Below are 22,421 nucleotides of genomic sequence, written 5' to 3' on the forward strand. Positions count from 1 at the left end.
GTCAAAGGATAAAGGAGCTTGCTTCTAAGTCTGATGACCTGGGTTCAGTTTCTGAAACCCACACAGTACAAGGAGAGAACCAATTCCCACAACTGGTCCCCAACATTCACATATGCACTGTGGCATACACATGTGTATATGCATGCATTTGTGCAGACACGCAATGTAAACACGAGTCAGGCTGTGATGGCAGACAGATGTCCGCCATCTGTAGGGCCATGGCCATGATGATGTGATTTAGTCACACACTAGCCTAGATTCTAGGTCTCAGTCTCATAACTCTCCCGGGGACGAAAGTTAAATAAAGTAGTATAAGCTGGGCATAGTGGCACATGCCTTTACAACCAGCATTCTGGAAGGAGAGGCAGGCGGTAGATCTCTGTGAGTTTGAGCCAGTCTGGTCTACACTCTGAGTTCCAGAACAGCCAGGGCTATGTAGAGAGATCCTATCTCAGAAAAAAAAAAAAAAAGATGGTTGACATAAAGTGTGGGGTTTGGTAGCCCATCTGCTAAGTTACCCTTTCAACAACTGTTTCTCTCCTAATAACTTATAAATGGCCCATGGACCACAACTTCTGAAAAAAACCACACTATAGTCAATTCCTGGGGCTCTGCTTCTGTTGGGCTGAGAGACTAACCTATTAGATAATATATTATTGCCAAGACCAAAAAGATACTAAAATAACACAAAATAGAAGTGCTTCATACATGAAAAGTAGTCATGAAAAAAAGTACCTTGTGACACTTGCAAATAATTTCTTTTCCTTCAACAGTTGTATTGATCAGGTAAGAAACATACACAAGGAACATTCTGGAACCCACTGTTCCACAGCGAACATACACTGTTTTTTCTAGCTGCAACACAGTAAGTATTGTAAATTTAATGTGACAGAGGCTTCCTCCAGATAGTCTAAGACCCTGCTCCCATTTAGAGATGTCTGGCTAGATAATACAGGCTGCAGCAGTATAACCCATGTGACTATGGAAGCTCTGCCACCAGCCACCCAGAACCCTGAGCTGACCTCCGTGACATAATCTCTACCTTCTCACGCCCTCCTTCACCCCCACAGACTTTTTATATGTGACTTGGAGACAGAAGTTGACTGAGAGATTAATGCAGCTACAGACACCAGTGATTTGACCACTGAAACAGCAGCAACAAGCAGTCCAGTGGAGGGTCACTTGCTCTAAAGCCTAAGTATGTAAAATGCTCAACACGTCAGTCACGTTTCCAGTGCCTGGCTATGCTGTGATAGAACTATAGCCTACTCCTGTCCTCTCCAGTCCCCACTGAGCATGCTCACCTGCTCCCCTGGCTGTAAGTCTCCCACAGGAATGTCAGTGAGTAGAGCTGGGTAGGACTCATCACACAGCTCTGCCCCGTGAAGTGTCACGTGAGTTTTCTGGGTTAGGTTGGCATCCTGCCCTGTGAAGTTGACAGAGTAGTGTTTTAGGACATTACAATAATTGATACTACATGAAGAACACTCTATTAAATAAATATCCTATCATTGACATGATGGTATTTACCTTGTTCCTATGTTGGTGTTAAGGGAATTGTGGTTTCAGACAGTGCATTTCAATTCACTGTAACTGGGCTCAAACACATCTTTATGGATCAAAGTTGGAACTATTATAACCAATATATTTTTGCCAACGAGAAAGAAGTTTTATTCTTACAGTGTAAATATCTGTGCTTAGGAACAAACTCCTGGCAATCATTTACACTCTGCTGTGTGTGGAAGTGTTTTCCCTGCAGAATGCTATAGAGAGTGGTAGATGCAGAAAGCTGCACTGGATCAAAGGGGCAGCAGGGCAGCAGTGACCATGACTATTTATTTATTATATGTAAGTACACTGTAGCTGTCTTCAGACACACCAGAAGAGGGCATCAGATCTCATTATAGATGGTTGTGAGCCACCATGTGGTTGCTGGGATTTGAACTCAGGACCTTCGGAAGAGCAGTCAGTGCTCTTAACCACTGAGCACGCCGGTAGGATTTGCTGAAGGAGGCAGAGGCAGGAGGATCACGAGTTCGAGGCCAGCCTGGACCATGACTTTTGTTGTTGCAAATCTGTCTCTGCAAAGTGCTTTGGAGCTGCTTCTCCACCACAGAGCTGGTCATTGCCAGCTGTTTATAAAGTCCGTTTGATGGTTCTGGTTTCACCATCTGATTAGGAAAAGTTTGCTGTTGTACAACATAAGAGAGTGACAGTTCAAAACAATGAATATTTTCTTCTCAGGCAGCTCATGGAGGCATCTGTCGAGGGCACGTCTATCTGCACCTTTCCCACCTGCCTTAAACGTCGATTACCATGGAGCAGTCCATGAGTTCTCTGGCAACTTCTCATACAGGCCTGCAAATATCAGCTTCGAAGACTGCTCTCCAGTGGTCAGCTTCTGAGGGCTCTCACTGAGCTCCTCCTCTCAAGTGTCTTGCTTCCTTTCTAGAAGCTCTCGAACAACCACCAAGGTGTGTTTGTGAGCAGGCCAGATGTGCTGTGAGCTATCTCCAATGCTTTATCACGCATTTTGTTTGTTTGTTTCGAGACAGGGTTTCTCTGTGTAGCCCTGGCTGTCCTGGAACTCACTCTGTAGACCAGGCTGGCCTCAAACTCAGAAATCCACCTACCTCTGCCTCCCAAGTGCTGGGATTAAAGGCGTGCGCCACCACTGCCTGGCTACGCATTTTTAACTTGTATGAGAAAACCACTCAATGGGTCAAAACAGGTAAAAGCACTGGCTGCCTAGCCTGGTGGCCTGACACATGACGGAAGGAGATAATCGACCCCACAGCTGTCCTCTGACCTCCACATGTATGCTATGGTACATGCAACCCATGCCCAAATGAGTAAAAATTTATACAACCAGAAAGGTTTTTTTAAAGAAAATCATTCAAACCTGCTTTTTGTGTAACACAACTTTCATAGTGTAATATAAATGTAAATAGTAATTATCAAAAAAGTAAGAAATCCACAATAAAACCATGGTTAATATAACCACATTTACTAGTGTATTCTAATATTAAATGGCAAATTTCAACAGTGCAAAAAAAAAAAAAAAATACAGTGCCTTTTCAACCAACATAAACATGGATACTGATCCTGATCCAACTTACAATACTTACGAACTTATAAAATGAATGCTTACCTGGCTTTAGGCCAGCAGTGAGCTTCACATCCCTGATTTGGGACTTTTCGTGGGATTGAACAGTCACAACCAAACAATACATCTCATTCATTAGAGCAGGAGGCTCATGTCGCAGATGGACGGCAATGTTGGGGACTCTGGAAATGATCCTTTGGAAAGAAACAGCTCAATGAGCAGCTTAAAGAACTGAAGTAAAGCGTCCTCTAAAGGAAGTGAGACCGTCCCCTGGGTTTTCAGAGAACACTTACATTGTGCTTGCCTGGATCATGATGCTGTCCCAGTGAACCTCACTGTCAGGAAGCTTTGGCCGCCTTTTGAAAGACCTTGCAGCCTGCAGGGCTTCCTGGGAGGAAGCAGCATCCCCTCCTCCTCCCTGCCAGTTCAACACTACACACCTGCCCGAGTCGCTGCCCAGAAACAGATCCACAGAGGTGATCTGAAAACAGAAGGCACACCAGACATGCCATCACACACCTGCTTGTCATCGTCCCATCAACCTAGCCGCACCACAGTCACCACAGGATGAAAAACAACAGAGCGCCTGCTGTGAGGTGCTCACCCTGGCCAGGCAATGACCAAACCCTCAACTTCCAAGAGCCTGCACACTCGACAGAGAGATGCTTATTGGTGGACGCTGAAGGAAATAAGGAAGTACCACTGATTAACTTCCAGCTAGTGTCTAATCTCACAAATGTTTCTGCTATAAGTACTCACAGTGTTAGTAATGAAATGTTTTAGTAACTAAATATTACTTTTAGATAAACAATTTATGAAAAGACCCAACACAGGATTATTAATTATAATGATAGGTTTCCTCAGATACCAAGTAAAAATAAAATACAGCTCTAGGTGTAGGAACACAGTCCAAGAATGGAATCGTGGAAGGGGAATTCTGAGCACTTGGGGAAAAAAACCAAGAAAACAAGTCTCATGAGCTCAGTTTCCTTGAAAATGTAGAACTGTTCTTAGATCATGCTTTTGTGCCTCTCCCAGGTGTAGCAGACAGGAGATCAGTTTACTTCAGATCATTCATCACAACTGGCTATTGTTATTGTTTATGCCTCTATGGAAAGCCACATGCAACTTGTGCTTGTTATTATATACACATTTGGACTTATGTGTATATAATAAATTGAATTTATGACAACTTTACTCAGGATACAGACTGTCTGCTGCTCTGAATAAAGGTGGCTATTGCTTGAGACTCGAATCCATCTCTCCCAGGTTCATGCTGCCAACTAGAGCAGTAAACATCTAGGTAGATTTCCTGAAATCATGAAGGACTTTTAAATGGAAGAAACTAAGTGTTGGAGATTAGTCAATAAGAAATTCGTTTACTTTATAGAGGTTGCTAGGCAAATGTAAGTAGTATAACTTTATGTGCATACATTTTTAACAATGGTCCCAAGGTTTAACACAGCTAACCACTCTCTTATAAGTGATGGATCAAGTGCTTGGTGAGCGCTTGCTATGCTGTAAAAACTGTCAGCATCAAATAGACTGACAACACCAGAAACCCCAGATCTTACAGATGAATGACTGAGACACACAGGTTAGAACGCCCAGGACCTCGAAAGCTACGCTACAATTGAAGATCTGCAGTTGGCTCCAGAGTACACACAACATAAAATACCATTTTTATTATACAGCTCTGAAGGACTTCTCAAATGTTATACTATATCAACTTGCTAAAATATTAATGTATCCTCATTTTCCTTAAATATATGCAAACAGCAATGTTTGAACACTGAGATAAAGTAGAAATTAAGTCCTATTATATATATTTGATGTATTATGTAATATAAATCATTGAAAACTCCTTAACTGATAATTCACTCATTAAAAAAAAGGAGATTGGCCTTATGTACTCAGAGCAAATGTCCACTGATAATTCTACTAGTGAAAAAAGCCAGGAACAGAGTATGATGTCCAGTAAATTCCATTGTCCTCCTTCATGCTGGGGCTGGATCCAGGACCTTGTGCATGCCAGGAAGCATTTGTTCTACCACTGAACTATACCCACAGGCCCAATCTGTAACTAAATCACTTTACAGTACAAATATATTAACAAAGAGCATATGGAAGGAAACCTACTAATGACTATGAATGCATTATTTACATTTTAAACATAAACATACTTTTGCTGTTCAAATTATTTTTAAGCAAATTTCATAACTTACCTCGATTTTCTTTCCCACATCTTCAGTTTTGGCAACAAATTTAAATGACAATTTTCTTGTTTTGCCAGGAACTAAGCACATCTTTCCTTGAGTCAGATTTTCCAAGACTTCACTTGCTTTGGATGCTTCTTCCAATACACAGAACTGGTTGTAGCCCTTAAAGAGAGGTGAGAGGCATTATCAGTTGCAAGCATCAGATATCAGCTATTACTCTAGCATGAATATCACTGATACACTATGCAGTTGTTTTAGATAAAAAGAATTATTTTGATGCTGAGTTCATGTACTTACTCACTGCTAACACAAAGAAAAGAAAACATTTAGCACACACAGCCTGATTTCTAGAAGCTTTGAAATACCAATTCTGAAAGAGAAACAAAATATATGTTTTTTGTTGCACTAGAGAGTGCCATCGATCACTCTTCTTCTGAAAAAAAATATTTTTATTATTATTTAATGTGTGCCTGAGTGTGTGTGTGTACTCCTGTGTGAGAGTATATGTGTATGTGTGCCTAAGTGTGTGTACTTCTGTGTGACTATATTGTGTTTACCTATGTGTGTGCTTGTGTGTGTGAGAGTGTATGTGTGATCCTGTGTGTGCTTTTGTGTGAGTGTATGTGTGTGTCCTGGTGCAAGTGTTTCTATGTGAATGTGTGTCCATGTGTGCACGTGTGTGTGCTTGCGTGCACATGCATGCTCATGTGTGTCCATGTGTGCTTGTTGACAGCCATCACCATCCTCATCTGTTAACAAGCATAAGGGCTTCCCATCACGGCAGATGAACTGTCTCCACAGAAAATATTTACTAGCTGGAGATTTACCTCTCCTCGCTGACTCTCACTTCTGACTGATGCTAGCAAACACATTCCCCTTGTTTTCTTGTGCTCCACGGCTTGGATTTCAAGTACAATATAATGAGAATACAGGAAACGTTTCAAGCTAGTGTTTCACTCTAGCACAGCATCTGTATTAGTTTTTAATTATGGAAGAAGCGTGTGCTTCTCACTCACATGGACTGGACACAGATCAAGGACAAGCACGCAAGGGAAGAGTCCTATATGGCTCTAACTTCACAGCGCGGGCGGAGAGATGAAAAACAACGATAAACGTCTGCCCAGGGAACTTAACAGTGTAATAAAGGAGGTTGAGAAGGGACTACACACACAGGTGGCCACAGAGCCACAGGCACTCGTACTGGGAAGTCTCAGAGCCACATGAGAGACAGTGTCACTGCAGTCAGGGCAGGTTTGCCTGAGAACTGATGATTTTAAGTGATCAACCTGGAAGAAAAAACCAGGCAAGGAGAAGGCAAAGCAAGTCAGGCCAAGGAAACAGCATAAGATAGCCCCTGGTCCTTTACTCACCATAGCCCACTCCTCCTCCTCTCTCCACTCCCCAACCTGGGCTTCTCTGCTCTCTGTGTGCACACCAGAGTGCACACTCACGTGGAGGACAAAGGAAACCCTGGGGACTTCTATCACCATCCTCCTTATTTTCTAGAGTCAGGGTCTCACTGGATAGCCATCAAGCCTCCAGGGCCACTCTGTTCTATCTCCCAACCCTTGGGGTTTGCAGGCATCTGTAGCAACGCCAACCTCATTTTATGTGCATGCTGGGTATTTGAACTGAGGTCTTCACATGTTCTTAGACACTGAGGTGTCACCCCAGCCTAGACCTAGACTTACTTATCTTCTATAAAATGTCTTTTCTACAACTAGCATTCTGACCCAATCTTCACACTTTGGACATGGATAAATATAATTAATGTCTAATTACTTTCCGTGATATCATTTCTTTAAAATAAAGTTCCTCAAGTTTCATGTTTCTGCTTTAACACCATCAGACTAATGAGAAGGCTGCCTGCGAAAGGGCTGGAAGGGAAACAAACTGGTCTTTAGGAGACCCAGACTTATTTAAACATCTCAATTACACAGGTATTTCTCTGGTCTCATTGATTAGTTTCTACTAAAACAGATAAAATTCTTTCATTATTACAATCTAAAATGAAGTCTGTAGAAAACAAGCAATGAATACATCTTAGAGGCTTTACTGATCCATCCGTTTTATTCTTCAAGATTCCTGCAGCCCCAGCCTCACTGCTTGTTCCTCAGCCATCTGGTAAGGTAAGGGTTTCTGCATTTCGTTTTCTCAGTCAGACCTGGTCTCCCATTCCCAGCTTTTTATACTTAATCTGACCTTGTCTCAGAGCTTCCCCTTTTCTTTGCCATGCCTACCCTCATTACGCTTCCAGCAGCAACAGTAACAGGTGGTCTGCACTGCTTACTGGACCATCCCTGAGTCATTCTGGTCGGGTCCCTAACATTCTTACATATAATGGGGTTGATACACAGTATCTTTTTACATTCACCTAATGAGGCTATTAGGACTTTCAATACATGTGTTGGTTAAAGGCTTAATACACTTTCTAGAGAATAAATTCCAGCCCTTTGCTTTAGTATATCACACTTTAAAGCGTTCATATGCCTAAAGCATGAACATGTTGCTTATGTGTACATAGAAAATACTAGACTTTTAAGAAGTAGGCAGAGAAACCCTGCCTCTTGCAGGGCAGGACTGTAGGGGCGCAAGTTCACTGTGCACACCATGTCTGTCCACTCCATTCCTGTATTTCAAATCCAAACATATATTAGCTCTAAAACAAAAACTAACAATGGTGGGCAGGTGAGATGGCTCAGCTGGTAAGACTACTACTGCTCTTCCGAAGGTCCTGAGTTCAAATCCCAGCAACCACATGGTGGCTCACAACCACCTGTAATGACATCTGACACCCTCTTCTGATGAGTCTGAAGTCAGCTACAGTGTACTTATGTATAATGATAAATAAATCTTTGTGCTGGAGCGAGCAGGGATTGAGTGAGTGGAGTTGATCGAGTGAGCGGGGACCAAAGCAAGCAGGGTTGACCAGGGCTGATTGGAGTGAGCAGAGGTCCTAAAAAATTCAATTCCCAATGACCACATGAAGGCTCACAACCATCTGTATAGCTACAATGTGTACTCACATAAAATAAACAAATAAATAAATCTTTAAAAAGAAAAAAACAGTGGTAAAGCAAATGAAGCAAATGACTTTAAAAATTAGGCTAGCTTCACACTGAATATATCTTATTTGAAATTCAAGCTACACATTATAAAAACTAAGAATGGTATTCTTGGCTTACTTAAGCTAGAAATGAAAAAAAAAAGAGTAGAAAAAACATATTGAATTAAGACTTTGGAAACACAAGTACATTTATTCTTAAATAAGTCTAGCCAAACTCAGATAACCAGTAAGATGTAAAATTCACTAAAGTCACCTTGCACAGCTTACTGAGAGCTCCAATGACATGCACACAGAGGGAACATTAGTGGGTACACTACCTGATTATTGAAGCTGACACAGAGCTTGGAAAACCTCATGGGGTGCGGACAGTCAGCCTTCAGATAAACATCAAACTCAACAGGAACATCCACGTGAAAACTTGGAGCATGGAACTTGGCTTTGCATTGTACTACAAATCAAACAAGAAGGGCTGAGTCAAACAGGCATTAGAGCACACAGTCCTGAACCGTCTCTTCAGAAGCAACTTGTCTACACTCTCACTGCCTTCTTACAGTGTCCTCACGGATGGCAGCCGCTCAGCAAATGCAAACATAACTCCTTGTGAAGATAAAGGTTAAACAAAGCAGCTTCAAAAACACCGGAGTGAGGGTGCTGTGTGTTTGTTTGTTTGTCTTGAGACGCGGTTTCTCTATGTAGCCTTGGCTGTCCAAGAACTCACTATGTAGATCAGGCTACCCTCCAACTGAGAGATCCACCTGTCTCTACCTCCCAAATGCTGGGAATAAAGGTGTTGCCACCACTGCCCAGCTTCAAAAACTTTTTAAATTTTAAAACCACACTTGTCCATAAAAAGTTGGTGTCTAAACGAACAGAACAATTTCGAATTCTTTTATTTCAAGACACCTGCCTAGACATTAACACATACAACTTTAAAATGCTATTTTCTCAAGGATACTTCATATTGTACTTGAATTATAAATAAGCAAAATATATTTTAATAAACAAATATAAGTATTTGAACAGGAGAATATTTCAGATTGCAAAACCCCTCCTCCCAGAACCATTTTTTTCTAATTCACTTTTTCTGAGCAAATTTAAATTGTGACTTATATACATATAACAAATGATACATCAAATCATTCTATTAAAGTATTATTTAATATGTAAACCAGTGGCTCTCAACCTGTAGGTCATGACCCCTTTAGGGGTCACATATCAGATATCCTGCATATTAGATATGTACATTATGATTCATGACACTAGCAAAATTAGTTATGAAATAGCAACAAGTAATTGTATGGTTAGGGGTCACTACAACACAAGGAACTGCATTAAAGAAAGGTCACAGTGTTAGAGAGGCTGAGAACCTCCATGTACACTATACTGTTATACATAAAATAAAACATGGTTTTTAAAAAGAATAGGACAAAACTAGAAAATGTTCTTTCCTGTGGTGTTTTAAAGTAATAGTATATGAGATGAAGGTCTTCAGGACTCACATATTTGTCCAATAAATACTTGTTGAGCTTAAATATTTGATAGCACATTGCTCTGACACTGAAGAGAAAAATAAGATTTGTGGTTACGCACGAGATGGCTCTACTCTGACTACTTTGATATTTATGACTCTTCGTGTATTCGCTTCAGACAAAGGGTTTCTATGAACACTGTGGATGTTGGCTACACACCAAATGGCACGAAGTCCTGAACGCCTATTGTGAAGACGTTGCTGCCGGCCAGAGAGACCCGGTCTGCCCACAGCTTCTGAGCGGTCTTCACGGCTAAGACGTCACAGTCAGGTTCAGGGTCAGGGCTTTCGTTCTGCAATGAGAGGTCAAACTCTGTCCAGCTAGTTGGGGAAAACACATACAGATGCAGATCTGGGTAAACTTTTTACAAGGAATTCCAACCCACCATTAGAACATTCATGAGGTTCTTTTCTATCCGAGATTTCTGGTCATCTTTCAGAGTTGAAGCTGAGATAGGGAAAAGAAAATAGAGCTGTGAGACAGGCAAGTCAGACCATCACCTTACTGTGGGGTTACGGGCAACTATAAACTGCCCAAGGATGCTGGGAACAGAGCTCTCTCTCCAGCCCTGACAAAATACATTCTTTTTGTGTACCTCCTTTGAGACAGGGTCGATCACCAGCCTGGAGCTCACCAATTATGACAGACTGACTAGTCATAGGGATTTTCCTGTGTGCCAAGCCCCATGGCTAGCCTTAGAAGCATAAGCCACAATGCCTGGCATAAGCATGGGTACTAGGAGTTGAAGTCAAGCAAGCACTGTACCAATGGAGGTGTTGTCCCAGCCCCTTAAGGTATTTTTCTTCCTTTTTTTTTTTTTGGTTTTTCGAGACAGGGTTTCTCTGTGTAGCCCTGGCTGTCCTGGAACTCACTCTGTAGACCAGGCTGGCCTTGAATTCAGAAATCCTCTCGTCTCTGCCTCCCAAGTGCTGGGATTAAAGGCGTGCGCCACCACCGCCCATTTACTGTTTTTCTGAGACAGGGTCTTGCTATAGCCCTGTAGAACACACTATGTAGGCCAGGTTAACCTTGAACTTACAGAGATCTCCCTACGTTGGCCTTCCGAGTGTTGGCATTAGAGATGTGCTATATCACACCCAGGATAAAAGCACCTCTAAATATCTGACAATGAAATATTCCAGTTTAAAAATATATTTTCAATGCAAACAACTGTGTGAGCTGGGCTTTTACAGAAAAAGCATCGCTTACCTCTCCCAAGGAGTTCCAGAGAATAAGTAATATAATCTTTTAACTGGGCCATGAGGTAGGAACACTTCAGGGCTGTTGTCAATATAGATGTGAGGAGAGTCCACCACGCCTCGCTCCGGTAGTCACACATCACATAGTCCAGCAGCCTGAGAGAGAGGAGTTCTTCAGAGGGCTGACAGGGCTGAGACCTACAGGGCCTTTCTAACCTTGTGTGAATACAGAAGAGCCTACTGGGAAGGTCTAACAGACACTGTTCACACGTAGTTAAACCTGGGGTTCCTTAAACCTTTAAGGAAGGGTCATGCTAGCAGAGGACATTGTGAAAATACCACAAAGCTGGAATTTAATAACGACAGACAAAGTAACTGCAAAGCCTTCCATATAACTGTCTTTTTCTTTCACTGTGAGGCAGTCAAGCACTGGGGAAAACAAGCAGCGACAGGACTCACTTCAAAGCCTTGGTATAATCCTTTGCATAGTAATACTCCTCTCCCATTTGAACCACTGCAAAGGAAGAGAGGCGTAAGTAAGCTAGCACTCCTCTGCGCGGCCCAGAACCGCCTGTGGCGGGTACATACTGAGGTGGCTTTTCATCCGAGGGCACTTGTACTTCTTGAATTGGGCAACAGCATTGCTTAGAAGAGCGATTATTATTTCCTGTCAGGAGAGAGAAGATATGGGACACTGGAATGGAACTGTTTTACTAGAATAGTGCCCAAACAGTCAGACTGGGGAAAGTGACTCACGGAGTGGACAACACTTCTCTCCTTCAGCTGAATGGCAAGAATCCCTGCTTTCTCTTTTTCAGGGTCCGAGAGGTCAAAGCCTACATAAGACAAGAAGCAACCCATCTTAGCTCACTTAACACAACTCTACATGCAAGCTCCTTCAGTCCTTCACTTGAATACCACGTGCACTTAAGACTTGCGAATATTCTAGAATGTTAACAATTCTAAGAGACAGCCTTATTGACCTGGAGAGTTCTCTGCTGTCTCTGTTCTGTCGAGAATATTCCTAACCCCAGATGTTCTTTCCCCAGCTGCTGAGTACTATCCATCCCCTCACACTCTATGGACGGCTGAAGTGTGTGACACACTTGCACTTAAGATGCAAACTGCCATGGATGCCACTCCATCAAAAATGCACTGAGTGCAAAAGGCAACCAGAAATGCTATTTAAGGCAGTACGTGGCAATGCCACTTTAAAATGTTAAGTAAACCACCAAAGTTGAATGCTTTGAATACCCAAATGTTTTAACAATATCACTACCTTTAATTAGGACTCCAATGTGCAATGAAAGAAACTATTCTAAAAACTAAGTGCACAAATCTTAGAAACAAACAGACTAAGAAAGAACACTTTTTAAAAAGTCTTGAAAGCCTATATATGCATTCCAATATAATTCCATCAGGCGTTAGACAGTATGACAGTATGACAGTATTTCTCTTGAAGCTAAGAGAAAAAGCAGAAAATTATTTACTTAGTATTCCTTGTCTCCAGGGCCTCTGTCCATAAAACTCAAGAACGCCTGTTTGTGGTTCTAAGGGATCAGGACTGGGGTACATCACAGTAGCCTGAAATCAAAAGATCAAGTCTGTAGACGAATCTAGGTCATCCACCCCAAACCCAATCTTTGGTTGAATAAAGAGATATCCATAAATATAAGCATCAAGTACTGGCTTACATACCACCATTACAAATACTTTAACATCCTTTACCAACATTTAGAAATCTTACAAAAAGAGATGTGGGCAGTGGTGGTGCCCACCTTTATTAATGCCAGCACTCTGGGGGCAGAGGCAGGTGGATCTCTGAGTTCAAAGCTAGCTGTCTACAGACCAAGTTCCAGAACAGTCATAGCTATACAGAGAAACCCTGTCTTAAAAAACAAAAGCAAAAAAAAAAAAGACAAATCGTGTAAAAACTGTACTCTGATTCTGGTGCCGAGGTTCCCAGTAACTGACTTCTTTTTCACATATTCTTTTTCACCTTGCTATAATAAAATAGGAAAGGTATTACAAATGATGGCTAGATGGTACTTCACATGTAAAATGTGAAAATAAAAAACGTCATATGGAATCTTAAAAAAAGACTCGCTTTTCTTCATTATTCTATATTAGTTCTGCTATTGGTAAAAAACGGTATTTTTTGACACTAGAAAGAATATATTTACACTACTTTTTCCTTTTTTCATATTTAAAACCAAACTGTAATATAACTATATTACTGAACAATTATAAAACACCCAAAAGGAAAAAATAAAATTCTAATTACTAACAAAATCTACTGCCACTTGTTAAGAATATATATATTATTCTCACATATTAATATGCAAAACTTTAGTTGTAACTGACTAGCATAATTTTTCAACCTACTTTTTCCATTTAAATATACTCCATATATTTCACTTTAACACTATTCCTCTAAACATTTGCATTCTCGTGTTTCCTGCTGTTATGCATTACAATAATTTTTTTTTATAATATCCCTATTTTATAGGGCTAGAGTAATGGCTCAGCAGTTAAGAGCCCTGGCTGCTCTTCCAGAGGACTCAGGACCCCAGGGCAGCTCACAACTGTCTATAACTCCAGTTCTGGGGGATCTGGCACCCTCACATAGACATACATGCAGGTAAAATGCCAATGTACATAAAGATCAACAAATCTTTCACAATTTTTCTATTTTACAGTGTAATCAATAAGACTTGATAACTAAACTGATGCTTCCCCTAAATAGCCATCATCCTATATCTGAAAACAAAATGTTGTGTTGAGAGATCATCCTCTTTTTGAACACTCCTTGTCATCAATTTATGTTTTAGCAGAATTAGTTTATGTCCTATCGAATCTTATTTGTTAAAGCCCCACTCCACATGTTCTTTACAAAACCTAATTTTTATCATCTATTAAAATACTATATTAAAATTAAAATAATCCAAAGCTTAAAATCTTAATATATGTAAAACATAACAGAAATACCCTGCTCATGGAATTTCTGGGTTAAAACTAAAAAGTCATAATAATTCAAAAGATATTCAGAGACAAGGGGGGAAGCCAATACCATGAGCCCTAGCTTCTCTCTCTTTCTCTCTCTGTCTCTTTTATTTTTTGGTTTTATGAGACAGGGTTTCTCTGTGTAGCCCTGGCTGTCCTGGAACTCACTCTGTAGACCAGGCTGGCCTTGAACTCAGAAATCCTCTCGTCTCTGCCTCCCAAGTGCTGGGATTAAAGGCGTGCGCCAGCACTGCCTAGCGAGTCCTAGCTTCTCTTAAGGGAGGTAATCAGCGCCCTGAACATGAGGTGATGCAGGCCGGGACTTACATCGTGGCTACAGAGGGCTTTTGCGTGCTGTTTTCGCTCCTGGGCATAGTAAGCTGCCTGCTGATAGTAGAAACCAGGATTCTGTGTTTGAATAGCTGTCAACCCCAACTTAATGGCTTCATCAAATAAATCTCCAAAGGCCTGGAATCTTAAAGAGAACAAACCAAGAAATAAAGGAAATGGGTAGTGAACTGAAGGAAAAAGCAGCTTACTTCTAATTACTTATTCTGGAAACCATACACTCAATACACTATATTATTAAATAAAGCTACTGTGTAACAGTTAATTATTTATAAATAACATACACTACTGATAAGTTACACACACATTCTTTGTGTAAGTCATCTGAGATAACTCAACACTGCACCACTGTATTAGAACTTAACATAGCCCTCACTCTTCAGGAATAAGTGAGTTCCTGGAAGTAACTTTATTTGGCATTTTTTAAATAAACATTGTCCTAGTTGGTCTTTTCATCGTTGTTGCTGCTGCTGCTGTTAATTTGACACAAGCTAGCATTATCTGGGAGAGGAACCTCAGTAAAGAAAATGTTTCTATCAGATTGCCTACAGACAAGTCTATAGAGCACTTTCCTGACTGACGTGAAAGGGCTGAGCAGGTGCTTCTGAGTGTCTAAGAACAGGCTGAGCAAGCCATGAGTAGTACGTCAGTAAGTGCATCCCTCTATGTTCTCTGCTTCCGTCCCTGCCTTGAGTTCCAGGCCTGACTCCCCTCAGTTATGGAGTGTTACTCAGAAGTAAGTGTGAGATGAGATAAACCTGCCCTGGCCCCACAAACTGTTCTGTTGGTCATGGTGTTTTACCACATCAACAGAAAAGAAATTCTTCAGAAATTGGTACCAGCTTCATGGGATAGTAACCTCTCATGTTATCATGCAAGGGATTGTGAAGGATTTTAGAACTTTGGGCTGAAAAACCTTGATTGTTCAAAGCTTACTGGGGCTTCTGAAAGCTGAGAGTGTTGAGGGGCATGCAGATGATGGAGGCCTGGCTTGTGAAATTTCCGGAGGAAGCAAAGCTTTTACCAGGGCCATTTTGTGTGACATTCTGTGTTAAGAATTTGTGGTGTCTCGTCAACTGGAGGTGAGGAATGAGTTGTGACTAGCACAGGACCTGCAGCACTAACACTAACCTGGTGCTTTAATTGAACCCATGTTGGTCAGCTGGTGCTGAGAAATAAGCAGTGATTAAGAGGAAACAGGCATCACTGAGGTGAAATCTTCGGGATCACCTCACACAAGCTGGGGTCAAAAGGAGGCCAAGGCCACATCTCAAGCTGGTTAGTGAACTAGGTAAAGTCTAAGAGTTTACCAGGTTTACGGAGAAGACAGAGCGTGACTGAGGCTTGCAGCCTGAGTGACTACAAGAGGCTTCCGATGAAGGTGCAGCCCATTTGCAGTAGAAACCCCAGTATTTTGGAGATGTCAGGACCATGGGACAACCACCAAGAACAGCAGCTACTGTGGAGTGGAGGCGGCCTGTGCTATGTGACACAGGCTATGGTGTGCTGGATGGCTCTGCAGAGCCCTGGTCAGTAGTGGTGGGCCTGCCGTCAAGCACTGGATTCCTTACACAGTGGGGCTTTGGTTTTACTGTAAGCTGACTGTGACCATCCTGACAATTCCTTCTCAGCTCAGACAGCTTTTACTTTGCTTCGTAACTTTATAAAAGCCGACAGGTAGGAGACCTTGGCTACTTTAGGGAAAGTCTGGACTTTTAAAGAGACTCTGGATTTCTTTTAAAGGGACAGCATGATTGAAGTGTTTGATTTTTTTTTTAAAGATTTATTTATTTTATATGAGTATTTTGCTGTCTTTAGACACACCAGTGTATATGCTGAGAGAGAATACATATATAAAATAAATAAATCTTAAAATGCTTAAAAAAGACTGAACTTTTAAAATTATTTTTGTTTCACATTGTGGTATTAACATAAAGAAGAAATGGAAGGTTATAGTTTAACAGTAATATATTGGTGTGTCAAGTTGACAGGTCATTTGTCCTGTTTGTTTGTTTGTTTGTTTGTTTTTCTTGTTAAGTTTATACAAGCTAGAGTTACATGGGAAGAACAACTGCAACTGGGAAAACACTTCCAACAAATTTCCCATAAATCTGTGGGGCATTTTCCTGATTACCGACTACTGTGGAAGGGTGGTCCTGGGTGAAGACCGCAGGCTGAGTAAGCTATGAGGAGCAAGCAGTAGCAGTGTTCCTCCCTGCTCAGCTCCTGCCTCCCGGGTCTGGTCTTGAGTTTCTACCTGGCTTCTCTCAGTGACAGGCAGTGGCCTGGAAGGTCCAGATCAAACAGGCCCTTCCTCCCAAGCTGCTTTTGGTCATGGTGTTTCGTCACAGGAATGGAAACACGGACTGAGACATGGAGTAGAAATATTGCTTTGTGCATTCTTACATCTTCAAATTGTAAACAGAAAGTGTAAACCCAGTGAACACATGTTGAATGTAAAAGATAGTACCATAAATTACCCAATTTCCATCAAGAAATCACACCAATCAATAGATACTATTCTTGAATACATACCTAGGATATATTATTAAACCCCTACTTAAATAAGAGAAAGACCCACTCAATTCAGTTTAGAGCCAAAGCCTTAGTTGATGCCATGCCTTCAAATCTCACATTCTATTTTTAAAATATTACGAAACGCAACGTAAGCATACTGTTTTGACATCCACGCGGCGTGCTCAAATGACAGCTCTGCACTTCCAATCTTTTTCTTACACAAGTCAATGTGTTTTCGAAACTGAGCAATCGCATCCAATGGGGTATTGTGCTGGAAACACAGCCTACAGATCTGAAAAAATGTAAATCCTCAAATAAGAGAGAAGTCTAAAGACACATTCATACACATTAAAAAATGTAAACTGTAAGAGATTACATAATTTCCTTCTATGAAGTACTCTGTAACATATAATTCTCATCATCAGAATGCTCTGAGAAATGAAATAAAATAATTCAATATACTGAATTTGTCCTATGCCTTACTAATGCTTTTCAAAATATAGAATTTTAAAAATTATATCAAAAGAATATAATTATGCACTGTACTATTTCCAATAGAAATTTATATGGGAAGAGACTCACTTTGAGTATTAAAATTGTAAGAAAACTAAATATTTCTGTTGCATAATCAAGGTTTACCTGCCTATACATCAACAAGGATATCAACATTTCTAAATGTTTTTTTTTCCTGGAACACTAACTCTACATTGTTCCAAAAATGGTATAATTGAACTGAGGGTAAATAAAAACCCAAAAGAAATAAAGCTGAAGTTTATTTCCATATTATAACAACTTTCAATTTTATTTCTTAGGTACAAAGAAATATATAAAAAACAATCAGTATGTGTGTTTTATGTGTATGTGTGCACATATGTGTATGTGTGCAGTGTACGTGTACCCCTGTGTGCAGATGTGGAAGCTAGAAAACGACTTCCCAGTACGTATATTGCTCTACTGCTCTCATCTCACTTAGGAGACAGGGTCTCTCCCGGGACCTGAGGCTGTTCCAGCCAGACTGGCCCGCCAAGGAGCCTCGTGGATCTGCCTATAGCACTACAGTACTGCCTGTCTGCCCACATCCTGGGCAGCACTACAGTTACAGGAATACACCCCACATCCAGCTTTGCAGTGGGCTCTGAGGATCTGAACCCGGGGCCTCATGCTTGTGCCACAAGTACTTTACCCACTAAGCCAGCTCAGCTCCCAGCCCCACAAGTTTATTATCCATCATGTCCTTCAGTCTTCTAATTTTTCTTTTCAGAGGCAATTAATGTTTAGCATATAGGCAGTACAGTCTACAGACAGTAAGTGTGTGTATATTCGTATTTATAAACTAGGAACCACGTGGCATCAGGCTAACTATGCTGAGTTATATCTTACATTCTTCAGCTAACAGTATCACATTATGCTAGCTGGCTTTTGTCAACTTGACACAACCCTAGACAGATCTATGAGGAGAGATCTTCACTGAGAAAATGTCTCCATCAGATGGCCAGCCAGCAAGCCTCAGGGCATTTTCCTGACTGGCCTCTCTGAGTGGGACCACCCCTAGGTTGGCTAGTGGTCCTCAGTGCTATAAGAAAGCAGGCTGGGCAAGCCATGAAGAGCAAGCCAGAAAGCAGCACTCCTCTATGGCCTAAGCACCAGCTCATGCCTCCAAACTTGGCTATGTTCCCTCAACGAATTGTGACCTGCCACATTTAAAGCAAACCAACCCTTTCCTCCCCAGATTGCTTTTAGTTAAGGCAATGGTTTTCAACCTATGGATCCCAACCAGTTCAGGAAACATTGGAAATGGTTCATAAACCTTAAAAACACTGGAAAACACAGATATTTGCATTATAATTCAGTAGCAAAATTACAGCTATAAAGTAGCAATTTTACAGTTGGGAGTCACCAACCACAAGGAATCAATTACTGTATTATAGGACTGCAACAGTAGGAAGGTTGTGAACCAAGGTTATGGTTTTTATCACAGTAATATAAACCAAACTAAGACGCACACAACATTTTCATGTCATTAATGGACCTGCCACATTCTTAACTGTATAGTTTTTAATGTCCCATAAAATTTATACAACCAATCACCTATTGGTGTTATTTTCAATATATTCCTATTTGAAAATATAGTAAGTATCCACAGATTTTGAGATATACATATTACCATAACTGGCAAAGAAATGTCCTAAGAAGGACTGTCGGGTAGGAGAATATCCACTCTGAGATTTGTGCTCACTAAAAACATGCTCTCCAATATCCGTCCCTGCCTGGTAGCAGCCATCTTTAAACGTGCGTGGGAAAACAAAACAGCCTTGTCCCTGAAAGGTGGGGGAGGAGGGAACAGGCTGCAGCACAGGGGTGGAGTAGGACAGACAGACACAGGACAACAGGGTCATCTCTACTACACACAACCATAAAATGCTCAAACAATAGTTAGGTTTTCTCTAAAGTGAACTGAGCCAGCAGTGGCGGTGTACACTAGTCCCAGCAACTCAGCTGGCTGGATAAGGCAAGAGGCCCACTGGAGCCCGAGTCTAAGCAACTCGAGTGATACCAAGTCTCAAAAAACAAAACAGAGCCCACTAAAGTGTACAGATGCATCTTGTCTATGGCTGAGCCATGAAGCCCAGAAATGTTTAAACAATTCTAATGTTGCATCTTTTAAGATTCAACAAATTTTAAGAAGGCGGCTGTCTTCTTGATATTCCCTTCTCTTACAAACACTGTAACACTCTCAAGTTTTAATAATTAATATCTATAAATTTAAAATACAACTCTTCTGATGAGGCTGCTGAGAATCAAAGCCATTCTTGAGTAAAAGGACATCAAAAAGAAGAACATAATTCATAAAATACCACCTTTATGGATCAAGAAACTGATTTTGATTTTAGTATTTTTAAAAGGTAACATTTAAAGTAAATTCCCTTCATTTCAAAGCAGAACTATACCTTGTAGTTTATAAATCCTGCCATCGTCTTAATTTCCAGAATATTAGTTTCATGGGCCCTCAGTTCATGTACAAGGTTATAGGCAATCCTATAATTCCTAATGTAAACATGAGAAGGATGGTTAATTAATGTTTAAGATTCCAAAGAGCAATATTATTATAATAGACAATATTTATGTAACATTTCTAACCACTGAACAATTCAATAAGAGCATATATATATTATTAATCTCCAGTTCTCTACGAAATTATGTGATTACCAATGACTTCACAACAAACGATCCATCCTATTGTGCATTGTTCTATCATTAACTAGCCAATTAACGAGTAGAAAACAGGTTGAGCAAGGCAGTGGTGGGGCATGCTTTTAATCTCAGCACTTGGGAGGCAGAGGCAGGTGGATTTATGAGTTTGAGGCCAGCCTGGTCTACAGAGTGAGTTCCAGGACAGCCAGGGCTATACAGAGAAACCATGTCTTGGGGGGTGCAGGGGAAAGGTTGAAAATGGAGGTCAAATTGAATGATTATCTAGAGTTACACTAAGAAATAAACATTGTTTGCATGGCATGGCAGCACACTCTTAATCCCAGTACTCAGGAGGCAAAGGCAGGAGAATCTCTGGGTTCAAGGCCAACCTGCTCTAGTCCATGGATTCCAAAACAACCAGGACTACATTAGAGAGACCTTGGCTCAAAAAAACCAAACCAAACCAAACCAAACCAGCATTGTTAGTAAATTGTGAGTGTGTGTGTGTGTGTGTACACTTATGAAACAGGCCTATAATTTGTTACTCAGCACAGGGTGGCCTTGAACTTGTTTGTCCTCCTGCTCTGGCCTCCCCAGATCTAAGAATTACAGGTATATGCCATCATGTCCAGATAAGGTTTATTTTTTGTTTGTTTTTAAATACCACTGTAAATTTCTCGTTGAAAAATAATTTTAGCAATGATGGTTAAAGAGACAGAACAAGTAAAAAAGTGTCTTGCGGTCAGGTACAAACAAACGTTAAGTAAACAGACTTCCTGTTAAGGAGGAGGGGAAATATCCTTAGCAGACCTAGGGTAGCAGACCAAGGGAAGAAACCAGCCCCAAGAAGGGAGACCACCAGAAACGTAGCCTGTCCAAAGACAAAGGATATCTTCTCCTCTCCAAAAGGTGCTTTCTCTACAGCCTCAGTTGCTAGCAGACCTAAAACTGACAGTCTTACCTGATGCCACCCATCCACCAATAAAAACAAACTACAATATAGCCAGCTAGCATTTTGAGCTCTTGATATTTTCTCCACCTCCACAATTACAAGATAAATAAATAACTGATTCCTTTTTAAATCCCTTTCCACATTGCCATTGTACATCTAAAACTCTGAGCTAACACACAAAGAAGTCAAGTTTTATTAAAGTGCAACTGGTAAAACAAAGGAATAAGGTGTTTGAGCATGTCATCACGCCTGCAACTAGCCTTTGAGGCTCCAAGCAGGGCCTTCAAATAGAACATGGTGTGATAAACTAAACAACTAGTGATAAAATATTATTTCAATTAAATAAATTAATATTTAATGTTTATTATACTTTGAAAATTAGTTGCAAAAATTTTATTGAATATGCAAATAGAAAATTTAGGAGAATTGTGACTGTGACACTGCTGTCTTTAAATTACGAAATTTAGTTAATCTCACCAGTGAATTTTATAGTAGTTTACTTCAAAGATTAAAATGGAAGAAATTACTTATTAAGCATGTGAATATGGCATGAAAATCTTAAAATCATGATGACTGAAATTCATAGATGGCTGTTTGTATAGTCTCATTAACATCAAGATTTTAATAAAGATTTAGTTTGAAACCAGAAACTTACTTCAAAGCGTTTTGTGTATCTTGTTTCAACTCACTGAAGAAAGCTATTTTAAATTGATGTCTAACGAAGAGAAGCTGAAAAGAATGATTAAAGAATGATTACATACATACTTTAAAAGTAAAATGATATTATTATGATATATTGAAATATGAAGGGAATTATTAAATTCACAATGATCCCAAGAAACAAAGACATGATTAAAAAGGCTTCCAAGAGCTCTTACAAGTAAGAGTTTGAAAGTAAGGGAAAAAGAATCTAATTAGAAAACAAGCTCATTTTTTTTTTTTTTTTTTTTTTTTTTTTTTTTTTTTTTTGGTTTTTCGAGACAGGGTTCCTCTGTATAGCCCTGGCTGTCCTGGAACTCACTCAGTAGACCAGGCTGGCCTCAAACTCGAAATCCGCCTGCCTCTGCCTCCCAAGTGCCCAAGTGCTAGGATTAAAGGCGTGCACCACCACTGCCCGGCGCACAAATTCATTTTTAAGAGCTTAGGAAAAAAACTTTTAAAGTACTAAACAATTTAAAATATCAGTACTGAAGAAATAAAAACCATCTCAGAAATAACTAGTAAGGAATAATCCACTTTTGAATGCTGCATATTAGGTTTTTTTTTTTTTTTTTTTTTTTTTTTTTTTT

General features: G+C 40.4%; 1 protein-coding gene across 1 annotated transcript in view; it reads right to left on the reverse strand.

Annotated features, from left to right (window-relative positions):
* Positions 1 to 22,421, reverse strand: part of Trappc11 (trafficking protein particle complex 11) — a 49,114-nt gene that overhangs the window by 17,473 nt on the left and 9,220 nt on the right. The window contains exons 8-24 of the mRNA XM_031339751.1: positions 21,788 to 21,861; positions 19,937 to 20,033; positions 17,147 to 17,280; positions 14,451 to 14,598; positions 12,611 to 12,704; positions 11,877 to 11,956; positions 11,709 to 11,787; positions 11,580 to 11,634; positions 11,131 to 11,276; positions 10,307 to 10,368; positions 10,081 to 10,213; positions 8,710 to 8,840; positions 5,332 to 5,487; positions 3,400 to 3,587; positions 3,152 to 3,300; positions 1,305 to 1,426; positions 736 to 855 (exon numbers count right to left, since the gene is read on the reverse strand). Of these exons, the coding sequence (XP_031195611.1) occupies positions 736 to 855; positions 1,305 to 1,426; positions 3,152 to 3,300; positions 3,400 to 3,587; positions 5,332 to 5,487; positions 8,710 to 8,840; positions 10,081 to 10,213; positions 10,307 to 10,368; positions 11,131 to 11,276; positions 11,580 to 11,634; positions 11,709 to 11,787; positions 11,877 to 11,956; positions 12,611 to 12,704; positions 14,451 to 14,598; positions 17,147 to 17,280; positions 19,937 to 20,033; positions 21,788 to 21,861 (1,968 nt within the window). The remainder of the gene's footprint in view (positions 1 to 735; positions 856 to 1,304; positions 1,427 to 3,151; positions 3,301 to 3,399; positions 3,588 to 5,331; positions 5,488 to 8,709; positions 8,841 to 10,080; positions 10,214 to 10,306; positions 10,369 to 11,130; positions 11,277 to 11,579; positions 11,635 to 11,708; positions 11,788 to 11,876; positions 11,957 to 12,610; positions 12,705 to 14,450; positions 14,599 to 17,146; positions 17,281 to 19,936; positions 20,034 to 21,787; positions 21,862 to 22,421) is intronic.

The sequence above is a fragment of the Mastomys coucha genome, unplaced genomic scaffold, assembly GCF_008632895.1.
Source record: "Mastomys coucha isolate ucsf_1 unplaced genomic scaffold, UCSF_Mcou_1 pScaffold22, whole genome shotgun sequence".
In the NCBI taxonomy this organism is placed as follows: Eukaryota; Metazoa; Chordata; class Mammalia; order Rodentia; family Muridae; genus Mastomys; species Mastomys coucha.